This window comes from Anastrepha ludens, chromosome 5, assembly GCF_028408465.1.
Source record: "Anastrepha ludens isolate Willacy chromosome 5, idAnaLude1.1, whole genome shotgun sequence".
Lineage (NCBI taxonomy): Eukaryota > Metazoa > Arthropoda > Insecta > Diptera > Tephritidae > Anastrepha > Anastrepha ludens.
The window spans coordinates 35,264,520-35,281,962 of NC_071501.1; the positions used below are offsets into that span (position 1 = coordinate 35,264,520).

At 36.9% G+C, this 17,443-nt stretch overlaps 3 protein-coding genes across 5 annotated transcripts in view; 1 reads left to right on the top strand and 2 right to left on the bottom strand.

Annotated features, from left to right (window-relative positions):
- Positions 1 to 6,856, top strand: part of LOC128865450 (ras-related protein Rab-9B) — a 29,942-nt gene extending 23,086 nt beyond the window's left edge. The window contains exon 4 of the mRNA XM_054105843.1: positions 27 to 6,856. Coding sequence (XP_053961818.1) covers positions 27 to 431 — 405 coding nt within the window. The 3' untranslated portion in view covers positions 432 to 6,856. The remainder of the gene's footprint in view (positions 1 to 26) is intronic.
- A 234-nt stretch (positions 6,857 to 7,090) lies between these two features.
- LOC128864628 (jerky protein homolog-like) lies at positions 7,091 to 8,362 on the bottom strand. The gene has a single exon (XM_054104387.1). The coding sequence runs from the start codon at positions 8,360 to 8,362 to the stop codon at positions 7,091 to 7,093; it is 1,272 nt and encodes a 423-aa protein (XP_053960362.1).
- A 7,067-nt stretch (positions 8,363 to 15,429) lies between these two features.
- The window catches only part of LOC128865398 (alpha-tocopherol transfer protein-like), a 42,120-nt gene continuing 40,106 nt past the window's right edge, over positions 15,430 to 17,443 (bottom strand). For all 3 annotated transcript variants that reach the window (XM_054105734.1, XM_054105733.1, XM_054105736.1), the window contains 3 exons: positions 17,339 to 17,433; positions 16,957 to 17,110; positions 15,430 to 16,889 (listed from right to left, as the gene is read on the bottom strand). In XM_054105734.1, coding sequence (XP_053961709.1) covers positions 16,402 to 16,889; positions 16,957 to 17,110; positions 17,339 to 17,433 — 737 coding nt within the window. In that variant the 3' untranslated portion in view covers positions 15,430 to 16,401. The remainder of the gene's footprint in view (positions 16,890 to 16,956; positions 17,111 to 17,338; positions 17,434 to 17,443) is intronic.

The following is a 17,443-nucleotide window of genomic DNA, read 5'->3' on the forward strand; positions in this document are numbered from 1 at the left end:
CATATTTTTTATATACATACATTTAGCTTGACATGGCGCCAAAATACCGTCAAGTTAACTACGAAGAAGTGGAGCAATGGTGCAGCGACAATGGCATTAGTAGTCTCATTGAAACATCATCGAAAGCGGCGAGCAACGTAACCGATGCATTTGTGTTGGCCGTACGTCAGTGGAAACATATGGAGCGCATAGCCGAAATTGAATTACGTCAACAAGGCGATACTATCGATCTAACACGTAGCATACGCTTAGCACAGAATCGTTTTTGCTGCACTGGCGGCGGTGGTGGTAGTGGTGGCAGCACAACATCCGCAGAGGCCGAATTGGAGGATGAGTCTATGCGCAGTGATAGCCGTCCGTCGCCACTACGTTTTGGCAAGCGATCTACGGCGGCGACCAGACAGTCGGAAGCAACGAATTTTCAACTTTAAATACAAAAATTATTTTTGACGCATGGCAAATCAAGTTCGTTTTGTTTAATTTATGTTTTTTTTTGTATTTGTCTGACGAACAAATACGAGTGCGAGTAGATGTATGTATATGTAGCTGGTTTGAAACCAGTAAACCAGCAAAGAAGACGAAAAACAATGTATCTGATAGACTACACCAAAGGCAGCTAGAAATGTTGTTGCGAGACGGTAGCGAATGAATCAAAAAGGGATGTTTAACTTTATGTGTAATTCTAAAATTAAAACAATACAAAAACCAACAACAAGTAAATGTATCTTATAAGCAACTAAGAGAGAAAAAGTTAATGTAAAAAATGCTCAAATTGTTTTGAACAATTTCTATCGCGAAACGTATATTACTCATACAAAATGTTGTACACATTTGAAATGGCAATACAATCACCCATATACGTACAATATATTGCACATTATGTATATGTGTGTGTGTGCAACAATATTCCATTTATCTACAAGTATATAATTATAGCTTAGGTTAAATATTTTGCATTGCAGCAGCCGAATTGAGTATTATCTACATTTTTTATTGCTTTTATTTGGTTTTTATAAACACACAACGCTTTTATGTTAATATGAATGCACAATAATTGTGGAATTAATATTATAAAATAATAATAGAAACCTCGAAATCAAGAAATTAAGCCGAATTAGATTGTGCTGGAAAACAACAAACGAAAGTGTAGCAAACACAGCTTGCCCAGTTAGGTTTCTCGATATCCAATTGACATTCCGATAGATTATTAAGAATTGTAACATTTTTTAAATTGATAAAGGGTGTTTTTTTAGCTGCATGAGAACTATCGATATCGATAACTATGATTTGACAGCTGAGATTGGCAAACTGTAGGTTGACATTTCTGTTTAGTAATAGCCTAAACAGGCAGCGGCGTTAATCGGGATTACCGGCGCAGTTAATTCTGATAAAAATTGTAGTGTGACAGAGGGTTGTTACGCGTATAAGTGAATAGCTGATTTGCTTATTGAAAGTAGGTAGGTAGGTAGGTCTGGTGGGTGCCAAAATGGCACACTTAGACCTGTCATAGATCCATGGTGATACCACTGGAACTTTTTTCTTACACCAAGGGATCCCTTTCAAACCATCCTGTGGCTTTTATAAAAGAGTTTATTGAATATTTTTGTTAGTAAAAGATGGACCGCAGGCAAAAATTACGAGTGTTAGCTGCCCTGATACTGAAAAATGAAATTTAAATTGGTCGAGCCAAGGAGCACCAAAAGATTTGGTGGCTCCTAAGACGCTCAGGCTAAAAAGCTCATTGTATTTAAAGCTCTGGAAAAAGGTAGATAGTCAAGGTGGGAAGGAGAAAAGTATCAGAGAAAGGGATAGGAAGGACTAGACACAGAGACAGAGATAGTTAGTCCTGTGAGAGATTTCCAGATTCTTTGGTAAATCTGTAAATATCCTTCACTTTTAGAGAAGGAATATTACTCATTCTCACGACATCGGAACCCAAAACTCGTAGCCATGCTCTAGCAAAGGCAGGACATTCACAAGCAATACAGGCACACTGGGTCCTCAATGCTTCTAATGGTGGTCATATGTTGACCCCATGGGTTGTGTCCTACAATAATATCGGCCATCAACCGAACGTCTTTCCTTCTAAGTTTTAGTAGAAAATTTGACAGTTTTCTGTTCGGACTTGTCACAAAACACTTTGCAGTTCTGCAGCGTTCTAGACCGGATCATCGCTCTTTATGTAAATTGCATACATAATCGCTGATCCAATTCACGAATCATGAATTATTCCTGCTGAACAGATTCCGATTATTGGCTCTGGCCCTTGTGGGAGAACCGCTGATCCCCGGTTGGCCAATTCATCGGCAATTTCGTTTCCTTGAACACCGGAGTGTACAAGCCTATTCTGTCTTGCGACAGAATTAAGCTTCTTCTTACATTCTTGAACAATCCTTGTTTCTTGCTTCGCGTTCTCTCAGTGCGGCCTGACTGTCACTGAAAACTCCAATCTGTTTCCCGCTCCATCTCCTCTCGATTATCCATTCGGCTACTTTCAGGATGGCAAAATCTTCCGTTTGGAAAACAGTTGCCATTTCCTCCATAGCATAGTGATACTTATTACTATCGTTTAAGTATCATCCGGCTCCAGACTCTATTTTATTATTGGACCCATCGGTAAAGAAAATATCCGTCAAATCTCCCTGAATGCATTCTGAATTGCTCCATTGACATCAAATTTCCTTCCAAAATGAAACTATGGGTATCAGGTCGTGTTTAGGTGCCAAAAACAGTGGATACTGCTAAGATAGCAACTTAAAGGAAGTTCCGAAGTTCCGTCTTCGTGCCCGAAACCATATGGAGTCTACACACGCAGGCCCTGATACCAAGAAATAATTATTTATTGAAAAAAATCTTAAATTGCCATTTCTCCATCTGGTCTGAGATATCAAAACAATTAATGTAATTTCGAGCGTGTTGGCAGTGGAAAGGAGCATTGTATTCACCCTTTTTTGTTCTTCTCTTAAAAAGATCAATTATGATTGAAAATAAATTGTCGTTCAAGAGGTTAACTGCCATTTTATGGAAATATTGCCATCGAAAATTCCCCTAATCCGCTAAATTAAGAGAATTAAGTCTAGTTGTCAATCCGCATTGGTTACACTTAATTCCCGAGATAATTCTGAATTAAGTCGTTAATCCAATTAACGCCTCCACCTGTCTAGGTTATAAAGTTTGGCAAGTCATCATAAAGCGTTTAACGCCAAAATAACGTTTTAAATTGTGGAAATTTATTTCGAAAAAAGAAATATGTTCGCGTAGTTTATAGAGCACTAACTCCATTTCTTTCGAAATGCATATAGAGCTGTCGTTACGCTGAATGGCGAGCGCTATCGAGCCATGTTGCCTGAATTTTTGTTTCTGAAAATTAATCAGTAAAACATTGACGACATTTGGTTCCAACAGGACGGCGCAACTTGCCTTACAGCGTGCCTAACAATCGATTTATTGCAATATTCAAGTCATCATGCTGTTCTTGTTGTTGTAGCAGCATAAACATTCCCTATAAATGCTGCTGGAGTGACAGTTCTTGCCTGGATATAAATCCAGGTCGTTGCGGTAACGTAGGGCCGACTGTCGTGAAGACGTCAAGTCACTATTGACGCCATACGGTCAGATTTTGTGAAAAAAATTGTCAAAAATTAAACTGATCGAATGGACCACGCAACTCGCAACAGCGGCGAACATATGTATGATTCATTTTCCGAAAAATAAAAGCCATGAAATTATCTAACAGAATATAATAAAAAAAAATCCATTCCAACAATATTTCTGTTTATCTGTATTATCATGGCCACCGTAGCTGAATGTGTTGGTGCGTGACTACCATTCGGTAGAGTGAATTCTAGTGTGATCGAAAAGGTTTTTTTTAATAGCGGTTGCCTCTCGGCAAGCAATGGTAAACTATGAGTGTATTTCTGCTATCAAAAAGCTCCTTATAAAAACCATTTGTCGTTCGGAGTCGGATTGAAACTATAGCTCTTCCTTCCATTTGTGGGCCAAAATCAAACGCACGCCCTAAATAGAAGGAGGAGCTGGGCCAAACACCTAACAGAAGTGTACGCGCCAATTATTTATTTTATTATCATTTTACGTTCTTAAGCTCTTCAAAAAACACCCTTTAATTTATATAGAAAATTAAAATTTTAAACTAGCTTATTTAGCACAGGCTCGATGTTGTTTTCTATAAAAACAAAAGTACACAACGTCTCTACATACACAATTACGCCCTACTATATTTTTCTAGACTAATTTATGAAAGATAATACACTTTTATATTCTAAGTTTATAAAGCACGCATATATTGAAATATTGACATTTAATACGTCAATGATATTCCCGGTGAAATTATACCAAATATTAATTTTTAAGCTAAACACAATTTAATAATTTTTATTTGACTCACTATTGAGTGCCTAAAAAAATGATAGTACTTTAAAAGTCGAATGAGAAATTTTGCAATTTTTTGTAATTGAAAAATAATTAAATTTAAAATATTCCTGCACAGCTGTGGCCACTTAGATCTTAGACACATTTAAGTGTTTAATTTTTTAGACGACTTTTGTATGTGACTTGGCGTATGGAAAGTTTGAGCTACTAGCAAATAGTCATTACTTGCAATTTTGTTTCTTTTATAGCAGAAAATGCTACATTTTTGATCGTATATAAACTTAGTATTATTATTTTTATTAATTTGATTTTTTTTTATGAATTGTGCAATTATTCTCTTAGATCTAAAGCAAATTATCATCACAGAAAAAACGAATGTAATATTTATAAACCGCTGTAGCCGAATGGATTTATGCATGATCGCCATTCGGTTGACTCGGGCTAGAAACCCACAGTAGGCATCAAACATCAAATGATAGAAAAAAGTGTTTTCATAACTAGCGCACCTCTGTAGACAATGGCAAACCTCCGCGTGTATTTCTGCCATGAAAAAGCTGCTCATAAAAAATATATCTAGCGTTTGGAGTAGGCTTAAAACTGCAGGTCCCTCGATTTGTGGCCAAACATTAAGACGCACGCCACAAATGGAAGGAGGAGTTCGGCCAAACACCCAAAAAGTGTGAAAGCGCCAATTATATACTTGGTTTTGCCATAAATTTTGTGACAAATTTTACAATGCATACGGCGAGAAACGAATTCGCAGAAAAAAATACCGTTATTTTTATTTTTGTTCGTATGCATTGTCGACTCATAAATTATACTCAGTTTTGTGGCAAATTTCGCTTGTTAACTATGAAGTGGGGAGCTCAGGAAAATCGCATTGCAGTGATTGCATTACAAAAGTGTGGTAAAAGTGCAGGTGAGATTTACGAATTCCTGAAAAAACTTAATATTTCGAGAACGTTTTTTGATCGTTATTCCCAAACGATCGACAGAAAAATAAGTGGCCGTCCTCGCGTGGTTCGAACCAGTGCAGCCATAAAAGCCGTTTGAGAAATAATTCGCAGAAAGCAGAAAATCATGTCCAGCGAAAAGAATGCATCGATCAGCTCCAAGTCAAGACTATTTAGAAATGATCTCCACATGGAAGCCTTCCGTCGCTCAACTGGTCATCTTTTGACAATGCGATTGAAGAAAATTAGACTCGACAGATACAAGCAGTTTCTTCGGTGGCACGCGGCCAACGGCCATGAAAATATTCTTTTCACAGATGAGAAAATGTTCACTGTTGAAGAAGGTTTTAATAAGCAAAATGATTAAATCTATGCTAAAACTTCTAAAGACGCAAAAAATGTTGTTCCAAGGATTCAGCGTGGCCTCCGCAATGGTTTGGTAGGCAGTGTCTTGAAAAGGTGTTACATCTCTTCATTTCTGCGAAAACCAGCGTTAAGACAGGAGCAAAAGTGTACCAGGTGAATGTCTTAAAAGGCGTGGTGAAGCAATTGAGCAGTACTCTCTTCAAGAGAGAGCGTTGGATGTTCCACCAAGACTCTTCTCCAGCCTAAAAGTCAAAAATCACTTAGCAATGGCTAAAAAACAAATTTCCTGGGTTCAAAGCCGCAGAAGATTGGCCGTCTAGTAGACCAGATCGGAATCCATTGGACGACTTCACAGAAATTTCGAGAGTCTCAAACAATGTTTGGTTCGAGCAGCAACGTCAATATCCATGGAAACCGTGCGTGCTGCAATAGTTGAATTGCCTAATCGTTTGAAGGATTGTGGAAAAGCAAATGGTGACCATTTCGAATGAAAATTAAAAAAAATAATAAAACAAACTTCATTAAGGAGTTAGAGAGGCAGATGCCCGAAAAAATGATGATTTTCAATATATTTTTTTTTGCTGTCGATTGCTTTATTTTACAAAAATAAAAACATAGCATTAAAAAATCATGTTTCGACAGAATTAAAAAAAAAAATTAATTATAAAAGTTATCGCTGTTTGTGTGGAACCCGTTTCTCCAGAAGTCCCTTGCGGTGATCCTCTCAAGTCCTTGGAGATTCATGTGAAATCAATCGGACAAGAGAAATTAGTTTTATTTTATTAATAGATAATCTTGTGCCTGTTCGAAGCTTTTTTTCAAAATTAACAATATGGCGGCCTCAGCAAATATTTTTCAGATTTTCGAAAAAAAAGCGACAATTAATCGAAATTTTTGAAAAAAAATCCTTCGATCAGGTACGAGTTTTTTATGCTTTTCAGAAGCAGTATAAATTTTATTGAAATCTACCAAGCGGTTTTTAAGTTACAGTGATCACCATAAAAAACTGATGCACCCTGGTGGCCACGATACAGCGGTGAAAAATCATCTGAAAGCAAAAAACCCAAAAAATTCTTAATCTATACTTCAATGGCTGTCGTCGTACGTTTTAAAAACGGCTATGTAAGACTGTAGCCAATACATGTACAGTTGTACCTCGATTAACCGGGTTGCTCGGGACCGGGCTCAGCACGGATAATCGAAAACACGGTTGAAAGAGGTTTTTTGAAATACATATTCAAAAATTTTATTATTTTTATTTATTTTTAAAAAGAACATGTAAATTTGCATCTATTAACATACTTATGAATACAGATACATATCTTATTACTGTTTTTATAATATACTTTCATATACATACATATAGGTACATAAATGCATATTTATATTAATTTAAAATATTCGTTTAAAGTAGTTTGTCTTTTAGAATTCATTTGTTCCTTAAGTAAATGACTTTGTATGCGATACACTTGTATTTTGTCTGGTTCTGAAATACCTGTACCAGTATAGTTTTCTAAGAACTTTAACAAAACACTACTAGCCTCTATTGCTTGAGCTAATGTGGGGGTTTCTACCGTATTACCTCCATCTGATTCCTCTGAATTTGACTCAAGCTCATATTCTTCTGTTTGATTGACCATGTTAACGATTTCATCATCAGATACAATAGCAAACGGTGCGACATCAATATCGCACTCCATCCACTTTGAGATAGCATCAGCTGTAAAACCAGGTGGTATTAATACATCTGATTGTATCTCAATACTAAAAGTTGAACCATTTTCATCATCTTGAGATAGTAAGTTATTCCAAACTTTATTTAAAACACGTGGGGTTACAGAATCCCACGAAGTCGCTGCTGTCCATAAAGCTGACTTAATGTTCAAAGATTTAACAAATTCGTGTCGACTATTAGAATCCACAAGTTTTTGCACGATAAATTTACGGTACTGGCATTTGAAACTCCGAATGGCTCCTTGATCCATAGGCTGAATCAAAGATGTACAATTCGGTGGTAGATATTTTACTGTAACATTATCAGATATCATTGCATTTACATCCGGGTGTGCTGGACAGTTGTCTAATAGCAAAAGAACTTTGCAATTCTTTTCGAGACCAATGCGTTGTAAATGTTCTCTTACCTCTGGTACAAAATTGTTGTTAAACCACTCCAGAAATAGCTCTTGTGTTACCCAAGCTCTCTTATTAGACTTATAAACTACAGGAATGTATTTAACATTTTTTAAACATCTTGGATTAGCACTTTTTCCTATTATCATCAATTTACACTTGTGAGTCCCAGCTGCATTTGCACAAAGTAAAGCTGTGATTCTTTCCTTGGACTCTTTGTACCCCTCAATAGAATATTCATCACCACTCGCCAACGAATTTTGGGGCAAACACTTCCAAAATAGACCGGTTTCGTCTGCATTATAAATTTGTTCAGTTGTAAGTTGTTCATTTTTAATGTATTCGTTTAAGTCTTCCACAAACATCGTTGCAGACACATAATCAGCACACTCCTTTTCTCCTGTGGATTTCAGCCTACGAATTCCATGCCGATTTTTGAATTTTTCCAGCCAACCAGATGAATACTTACACTCGGAATTTATGTTTAATTTACCATGAAAATATTTTGCCTTCTCAGTAATCATTTCGCCTAGAAATTGCAGGAAATTTTCAGTTTATGTGGATGTCTGGATTTGAGAAATATTACCTGTAATGGGACATCCCTTAAATCTTTCTTGTCGAAACCATTCATATGTTGCAAAATCAACCTTTGGATTTTCGGATTTTTTCAGAGTATGTCTATTTTTTAAACCGTGAATTGAATCACTTTCCGATTCATATTTCAAAATTTTTTCTTTGTTTTTTATTAAGTCTCGTACAGTTTGTTTGCCAACACCATATTTTTCAGATAAAAAATGAACGGATGGGTTCTTGCGATATTCGTTAATCAGTTCTATTTTCTCTTTAATTGAAAGAACTTTTCTTGCTCTTTTTGTCAGTTTACTTATTGATGGAGCCATTTTCACAAAAGCACCTGTTAAGAGATCAAATTTCACTTACAGACTGAATGAAAGTGAAATTTGATACAAATTTATTACATAAAAACAAAAAATGGGAATCCCCGAATTTTATTTCTTTGCACATTCACTTAAATTGAAAAAAGTTATTATACGCCGCACGGATAATAGAGGTAAAGCACGGTTAATAGAGATATAAAATCAAACACACAGCATGCCGGTTAACAGATGTACCCGGTTAGTAGAGGCCCGGTTAACCGAGGTACAACTGTACAAAAATTAAAAAAAAAAAAAACATTAAAATCGGTTCATAAGTCTTTCAGAAATCGAGGCCACCGTGTTCAGAAAAGTCGTTTTGAGAAAAACGCGTTTAAAGTTTTCATTGGCCGTTGTAACTCACTACCTGCATATATTGTATTGGGTATAACTGCGTCAATTTTCAAGATTTTAAGTTAACATTTTTTTTTACATATTTTCGAATATATCTACTTTAAGAAAATGCAAAAACAAAATCGATTTTTTTTTTTAATCACAGTGGTGTTCCCTCTTAACGTTTTGCTGCTGCTAGCTACTTGGTCTCGAACGCTCCGGAGCGCCCGAGCGCCCTTTGTTAATTGTTAAATAACTCGAAAAGTATTTGTCGGATTCACTTCAAATTTTCACACAATATTTTTAAGACATACTTTAAGAAAATGCAAAAACACAAAATCCAGTGTTTTGAAAATTCTGACTACCCCTAACCCCTTAAAAAAATTATTATACTTTTATATCTACAGGGTGGCGCACGAATCGTGCTGCAAAAACAAAACGTAATAACTTTTTTTCTAATCAATGTATTTAACTTTTTGTTTTTTTATTGTATAGATAATTCAATTTTATTTTATGTAACTAATTAGTTTTGAAAATAATAGAACGTAAATGACCTCCATGCTCATTCACGCATATGCGACACCTGATGAGAAAATTGTTCATTGCGCACTGAAGGGTTGAAGTCGGGATCGCCTCAATTATTGTTGTGATGGACTGCTTCAATTCAGTCAAATTACTTGGTTTTGCTTTATACACCTCTTGTTTGAGATAACCCCATAAAAAAAAATTTGGTGCAGTGAGGTCAGGTGACCTTGGGGGCCAGCGGAAAGTGGAATTTCTGGATATCAATTTATTTCTAAATTTTCGTTGGAGCTCCTCCATAACCGGTCTGGCTATATGTGCAGTTGCTCCATCTTGCTGGAACCAAATGCTGTTAAAAGGGATACGTCTTCGCCGCAGTTCTGGATAAAAAAACTCCTTCAACATGTTTAAATAACGGTCCCCATTTACAGTCGCTGTTACACCGTTTTCTTCGAAGAAGTATGGCCCGACAATGCACCTTGATGAAACTGCGCACCACACTGTGACTCGTTCTGGGTGCAGTTCCATCTCATGGAGTATTTGCGGATTTGATTGACTCCATATACGGCAATTTTGCTTGTTTACATTGCCGTTTAGATCAAAATGGGCCTCATCAGACATAAACAAGCAATTTATGAAGTTGTTGTCTTCTTCGGCCATTTCAATAATTTTTTGGCAAAATTCCAGGCGAATAGGCAAATCCAGAGGGTTTAATTTGCTTGTGATTTGAACTTTGTACGGAAACAAGTTTAAGTCATCATGAACTATCCGCTGCAATGACCGTCTGCTAACTCCGCTGCACTATCCAAATCCTCTTTTCGGTATCCCAAGCCTCCATTTTTTGTAAATCTAAATACTAATCTGCAAAATAAAAAAAAAGAAAGCCGATTACTCACACAGAAAGAGTTATTACGTTTTGTTTTTGTAGCACGATTCGTGCGCCACCCTGTATAATGGACTTTACTTGTAACAGAACTTATGGCAAGACTAAGTGTATACTTATATTGAACTGTCATCTTCGTTTTAAATTTAAAAAATACCAGCCTCGTTGTAGATCTAAATAAAAATTTACTCTACTCTAAGAAATATATGTATAATTTTTAATTATCGAAACTAGATTTATTTGGCCACAGCTCAAAGGAAGGAACGATTAAGAAATGTTTGAAACATACACATACATAAACATATAACACCACTACATAAATATGCACTTTTCAAACTCATATTTTGAAATTTAGTATCTGCAGAAAACACAGCCAAGTTATTCATCTGATTTTCACCCATTCAAATTTTATTTAAAAATCTAAAACCAATTGTGCCTTGCTGCAATTTAAGTTGTAAACTTAATTATTGAAGTGTTGATAAAAATTGTTCAGATTAAAAATAAATCACAAAATTTTGATTTCCATTTCAACGTTAACTTTATTGAGTGAAAATCATATTTTTTTACTTAGCCATAAGCAATATTTAAAAAATATGTAACAATTATTTACACCAACAATTTATATCTGTACGAGTATATTTTATTTAGGATTTTTTCGCAAACTAAGTTGTGCTATTTTGAATTGGCTTCGTAAGACTATGTAAGTGTGTACGTACGTAAATTGTAAAACCAATATAGCACCGATATAAAGGTTCAGAAATGAAGTATTAAATTGTGTTTGATTTATTCTAAGAAAGAACGAAATATTCTGTGTGTGGCTTAACAAGAGTTCCCCTTTTTTATGTCTTTATGGGTTTCACGGCTACGCGGAGAGTGCTGGTTTAGTGCGTGAACGTGCAAAGCCGTGAGATGCTTCTGGCTACTGGTAGATCGGGCACACTCGAAGCGAAGTTCTAAGACTAACAAAGTCGAATATCAATTTTCTGAGCATCTTTACCGGACATTGACCGTTAGGTATCCATGCGGTGAGACTTGTGATTGATTTAAGTCCTTTCTGCAGAGGCTGGCTGGAGGTTGAGGTGGAATCATCTCAGCACTTTCTCTTCAGCTTCAAACATCTAGGCTCTTTTTTTTTGCTACATCTGCAGGTTTAGCAGTTTTAAATATCACACATCTGATAAATTTCATCAGCAGCTTGAATCGGTTAACTCAATTGTAATTAGCCACCGTTCGGTTGTTGTTGCTGTTGTTGTAGCAGCTGCTGCGATGACAGTCTTTCCCACGACAGTCGGCTTAACGTTACCGGAACGACCCGAATTTATATCCGGCCAAGGACTGTCATTTCAGCAGCATTCCCCATATATGTATGTATGGGGAATGTTTATGCTGCTACAACAACAATATGACATTGTTTGGGCGAATATAAATTCGGGTCGTTCCGGTAACACAGAATCGACTGTTTTGGGAATGGTTTGGTTTCGTCGTCATCCTCCTCTAATCCAAACCCCTCCTCTTCATCTTTCCTTTCTTTTGGGCTGACTGTTAATTTTTAGAATCGAACTAACTCATAGACCGAAATTATTTGTAACATATAAAGAGTAGGCGGGCAATTTCGTTCAAAATATATGCGAAGACCAGATAGTTCAAATGTATAGCTGGTTCCGGGCGACCGAAAAAAACACCATTAAGGACGATCATCTCATTGAAAGTATTAGCATTCAGAATCAAATTAACGCAGCTGGAGATAGCGAGAGTGATTTTCAACAATAATATGTAGTAGAAATCAGTCGTATCTCCTAAAAGTCGGACCAGCCACTCGGCCAGACAAGAATCCACTTCTGACAGTTGAAATGGGCCAAAAACGTTTCCTATGGGCAAAATTGCACAAAATATGGACCAAAGAGGATTGAAGAAAGAAAAGTAATATTTTCGGACGAATTCTGACATTACCTTGAAATCCAACAAAGAATCTCTCCTGGCAACAAGTGCTACTTTGGACTGAGTAGGCAAATGAGTAGTAAAGTCCTCTCTCGTCGAATAAAACTAACACTTTATAAGTCTCTGATCATGCCCGTCTTATCGTACGGCGCAGTAGAATGGACGATGATAATATCTAGCGTCACTTGAAGTATTTGAGGGAAATAGTCTGCGGAAGATTTTTGGACCTTTGCACGAATATCGCAGACGATGGAACGATGAGCTGTACGAGCTTTAGCACGATATAGACATAGTGCAGTTAATAAAGATGCAGCGGCTACGTTGGCTGGGTCATATCGTCCGAATTGCTGTTGCTGTTGCTTAATACAAACGTTCCAGCTCTGAAAGTAGTCCTTGCGGTACCAGTTGTTGGTAGCAAAGGAAGAGGAAGGTCTGCTCTTCGTTGGAAAGACCAGGTGGAGAAAGGCTTGGCTTAATTTGGTGTGTCCAACTGGCGTCGGTTACAACAATAAAGAAACGACTGACGCGCTATGTTAAACTTGGCCAAAATCGCTTAAGTGGTTATCGCATCAATCAAGATGAAGAAGAAAATATAATAAACTAATGAAAATCGGGGCTCTGTGAGAATTGTTCATCGCCCTCTCTATCTCCTTTAAACTGTCAAATACTGTTAGTGTTTTTCAAGCAGAAGTCTTAGCGATCCTGCAGGCTTACAAAATGCTTAAGGATCGCGGGAGCGAGGGAGATATTAACATTTTCTCGGATAGTCAGTCAAGCCACGATCAAGGCTCTGACGACGACATGGTGCAGAACGAAGCTAGAAAACTCCTGTAAGGAGGAGATCACATCTCTTTGGTGTGCAGGTAACATTTCTCTGATCTGGGTTCCAAGACATAGGAACATAGAGGGAAATGAAATTGCTGATGAGCTTGTCAGGAAGGGGACTGAATTGGCCTCAGAGACCTCCTGTCCGATCATCGGCATCCGCCTGGCAGTTGTTAAAGGGGAACTTCACAAAGTATTTCTCAGGAAAGCGCAGAAAAGCTGGAGCTCAATTTCTTCATGTGCTATTTCGAAAACCCTTTGACGCCAATACGATACACGAAGTACTCAGAAAGTCCTTTGGACTCCTCGCCACTCAATTTCCAAGCTCATAGCTGTGTTTACCGGTCATTGGACGATCGGCACACACGCGGAAAAGCTAAGGTTACCATTTAACCTCCATTGCAGAAGCTGTGGCGACCTTTAGGAGAAGGAGACTGTAGAGCACTTTCTCTGTAAATGTCCGGGTTTGGCAGCGCTAGACGATTAAGCTCACTGGGCGCTCCTTTCTTCGACAGCCTGGGGCAGCGCGCCAATCTAAATTCCATCATTCTTCTCCATTACATCAACAGCTCTGGCTGACTGTTGATATCTGTCTGTTGGAGGTCTCATAATGGTATCAAGACGGCGCTTTAGTGCTGCTTGAAGAGTGTCAGACTAGCACTTCAACCATTTCACCTACTTACTTACCTACTTTCAGGCCAACTTATAGTGTTCAGCGATGAGGCTCATTTTTGGTTTAATGACTACGTAGTAAGATTAATTCAAGGCTAACCCTTTCAGACCTATTGGGACACATACGTCCGCAAAAGTTTTCTTATAACTATAGTCTAAATTTTCCATTAAAACTCATTGAAAATTGAGGTTCAGGTAACGGTTCTGTGTTTTTTTATGCTAAAATAGTAAACAGACGTCGCTCAGTTTGCTTCTAAACGTGACTGTGCTTGAATCTATTTCTATTTTCTCGTGAATATTCGATTTTTTCAGTGAAAATAAGTGTAAAAAATAGTAGATTTTACTAAAACTAAGTTCGAATTGGATCACCGTAGTTGGGTAAGTTAATTAATGTAGCATTATTTCAGTTTCTAAGTCTTATTTCCCTAATTTTTATTTATGGGATCTATGTGTCCCGTTAGGTTTATTTATTCCCCATCATTTCTTCACATATCGAACGATCTGACTCAGTAATACAAGTAGCTCTGGACTAATGTACACGAAATGGCTGGATACAAAAGAAGTTATCCTCCCAAGCAACTGCCACGGTGATGACGATGACAACCATAGGCAAAAAGCAGAGGGATGGCCAAATAATACCTACACCATGTCCTAAGATGATACAGTTTTATCGCGAAATTATGGGAGGAGTCGATAGAGCAGATCAAATGGCCGGCTTATATGATTTGAACCGAAAATCCAATAAGTGATGGAAGAGAATTTTTTATCGACTTTTGATGATGTCTGTTGTGAATTCGTCGATTTTATATTCAGAGCTACATATGTCGTCAAAAGATGCCATCGATTGGTTTTATAGTAATTTTGGCAGAAGAGCTGATTCGCTGATATTCGCAGTGGAAGGTCTGGTTACATTTCCAAAAAGAAAAAGACTTATGGAAAGTCCGCTACTCATCTACCAATCGAAAGAAGCACAAGACGGCGATGCTCTGGCTGTCGCCTCAAAAATGTTGAAAGGCGTACTAAAACAATATGTGAAGAATGTGAAGTTCCACTACGCAAGCATTGTTTCGCTGTTGTTAAGCTATTGTTAAGCTGTTGTTAAGCGTTGATTGCTATAATATCTGAATGAAATATAATTTCACAAAATTTTTTTTTTTCAAAATAAATGAAATACATTATTTTAGTTGATATGAAACATCCAACTTATTATTTGGTATTTATTTATTAGTATGATATAGAGACCTAATGGGATTTAAAGGTCCCGCTCAAAACACCTAATGGGACACATATATCCCACCCCCCACTGGTGGTGGACTTCCTTTTCAGATTTTCTAATTTCATGGCCTGTACTGAAGCTAGATATATCACTAAACTGGAAATGTTCCCGCTGGTTGTTTTCCGGTTCGAAAGGGTTAAGTTGTAGGAATTCATGATGAAGTATAGTAAACATTTGCATCAAATAAATCGAATAGAAAAAAAACACAGCTTTAGATTGAGGTCCAGACAACTTTTATATATTTTAAGTCGATTTTTAACAAGCAATTCTTTCTCATTTAAAAACTATTTTAACTATTTAAGTTGCATGCGATTTTTAAGTACAGTATTTGCTGTAAAGTCATATTTGTAACGGTAAAAGTAACATTTTTAACAGTTAGGAATGCATTGGACAATAAGAATTAAATATAATATAATAATAATTATTTTATGAAATATTTAACCTTTTACATTTTATAAAATATTTATCTTATTTAAAAAAATATCTATTGCCTTCATTGAAAAACTAAATGTCGCGAGTATTTTTATTTCATGCCAATTGTGTGTTGCTCTCTATAAGTAATTCTGGAAATTTAATAAATTTTGCAGAAAATAAAAAAGTCTGCATTCCCTGTTAACCCCAGAAAACAATTATTTAAAACTTTCTATTATCGCATACATTTTGTATTTATTTTTAATTTTTTTGTTTTGCTTTATATATTTTTTTTAAAGATACCCAAAAATTATTCATAAACAAAATAACAACTAACAAGTAATAATATTTTAAATAGGTATATAAGTACAGGCATAGTTTTTGAGCTGCATTTTTGCATTTAGGCCACTTGTATATATAGTATAGCGGCCGAATATAGCTTAATTTCACTACGCATAACATTATTTTCAAATTCATAATTATATCACTTAAGTAACGGAGTAACAGAATATTTATTGACAAAAGTGCTGTTTGGTCATATTTACCTCCTATCGTATCGCACCCAGCGCTTTTGAATACCCTTTAATAACTCCTTACTGCATATCAAGAAACTGGCAAAACCATCTTTTTTTTGTTTTTTTTTTCACTTCATACAATTCAAATATTTGCTACTACTCCAAATTGTGCAGACGGCATTTCTTACTTTTACAAAATTCGCTCAATCAATCCTTATATTCTTTCCAAACAATCACCCATCCCTCCTTTGTGCACTCACTTCTTCTTGTAGCCATAGGAGTTTATCGCCACATACTCATTGTCGCACAGCAGCAGCAGCTCATACCATTGGCCGCCGTCGATGCGCTGCAACTCCAAGTCGCCACCGTATGTGGCAGGCAAGCATTTGGGCGAAATGTGTTTGTGCAGTGATTCGCGATCGGTGGAATGGAAATAGATGCGCGAACGCAATTTTTCACGTAAGAATGGCTTGAAGAGCGCAAAGACAACATTGAAAATTTTCGGTTGATTCACGATGTGTATGGCCTTGACACGCAGCGGCACTGAGTCTTGCAGCCAATCGACAATACGCTTTGCGAATGGTGGCGTAAATTGCCAGGTCTGTTGTAGACTCAGGCCGTCCATGTCGAATATCACAATGGCGCCGCAGATTTGTGTTTCCGGCTCTAGCATGGCTGCCTCCAGGAAGAGTACAGCGCCTTTGAAAACTTCATCGAGCGTGACTTGCTTGTGCTTCCAACGTTCTGAGGGGGTAAGAAGTAGAAAAATTTTAGTTCAGCAATAAAATGTAAAGACTGCAACTCTACTTACTGCCCAGCTCGAGTAACAAAATACGACGACCGCATTGATCACGATTCGGAAAAACGGTGAGTATGTTGTTTTGGAAAATGTTGGCTTCCTTGCTGGGCACCAGGCCGTCATAGACATTGGCGTGCTTCTGTTTGAAGGAGTAGTAGCGTTTGATCTGGAAATAATGATTTGAATAATTAGTTTTATTAAAGATATTTCAAAATTAGTCGGTAAGCGAAAATATTCAATTTCGAAAATCGTTCATTTCTTGAAAATTTTAGTATCAATAACTTCGAACTATTGCAGTAAGTTCGCTAATATTTTTTACAATTTTAAATTTTTCGCATATACTGATTTGACGTGCATACCCCTATTGTAATATTTGTAACTTTATTTTACTCACCAAATCACGCGCACTCTCCGGATAAAATTTGCATGGACGCAAAAAGCGTACGAACCATTCATCGTTGTCCTTTGGGTAGAGCAAATCTGTCTCGGCTACAAAAAA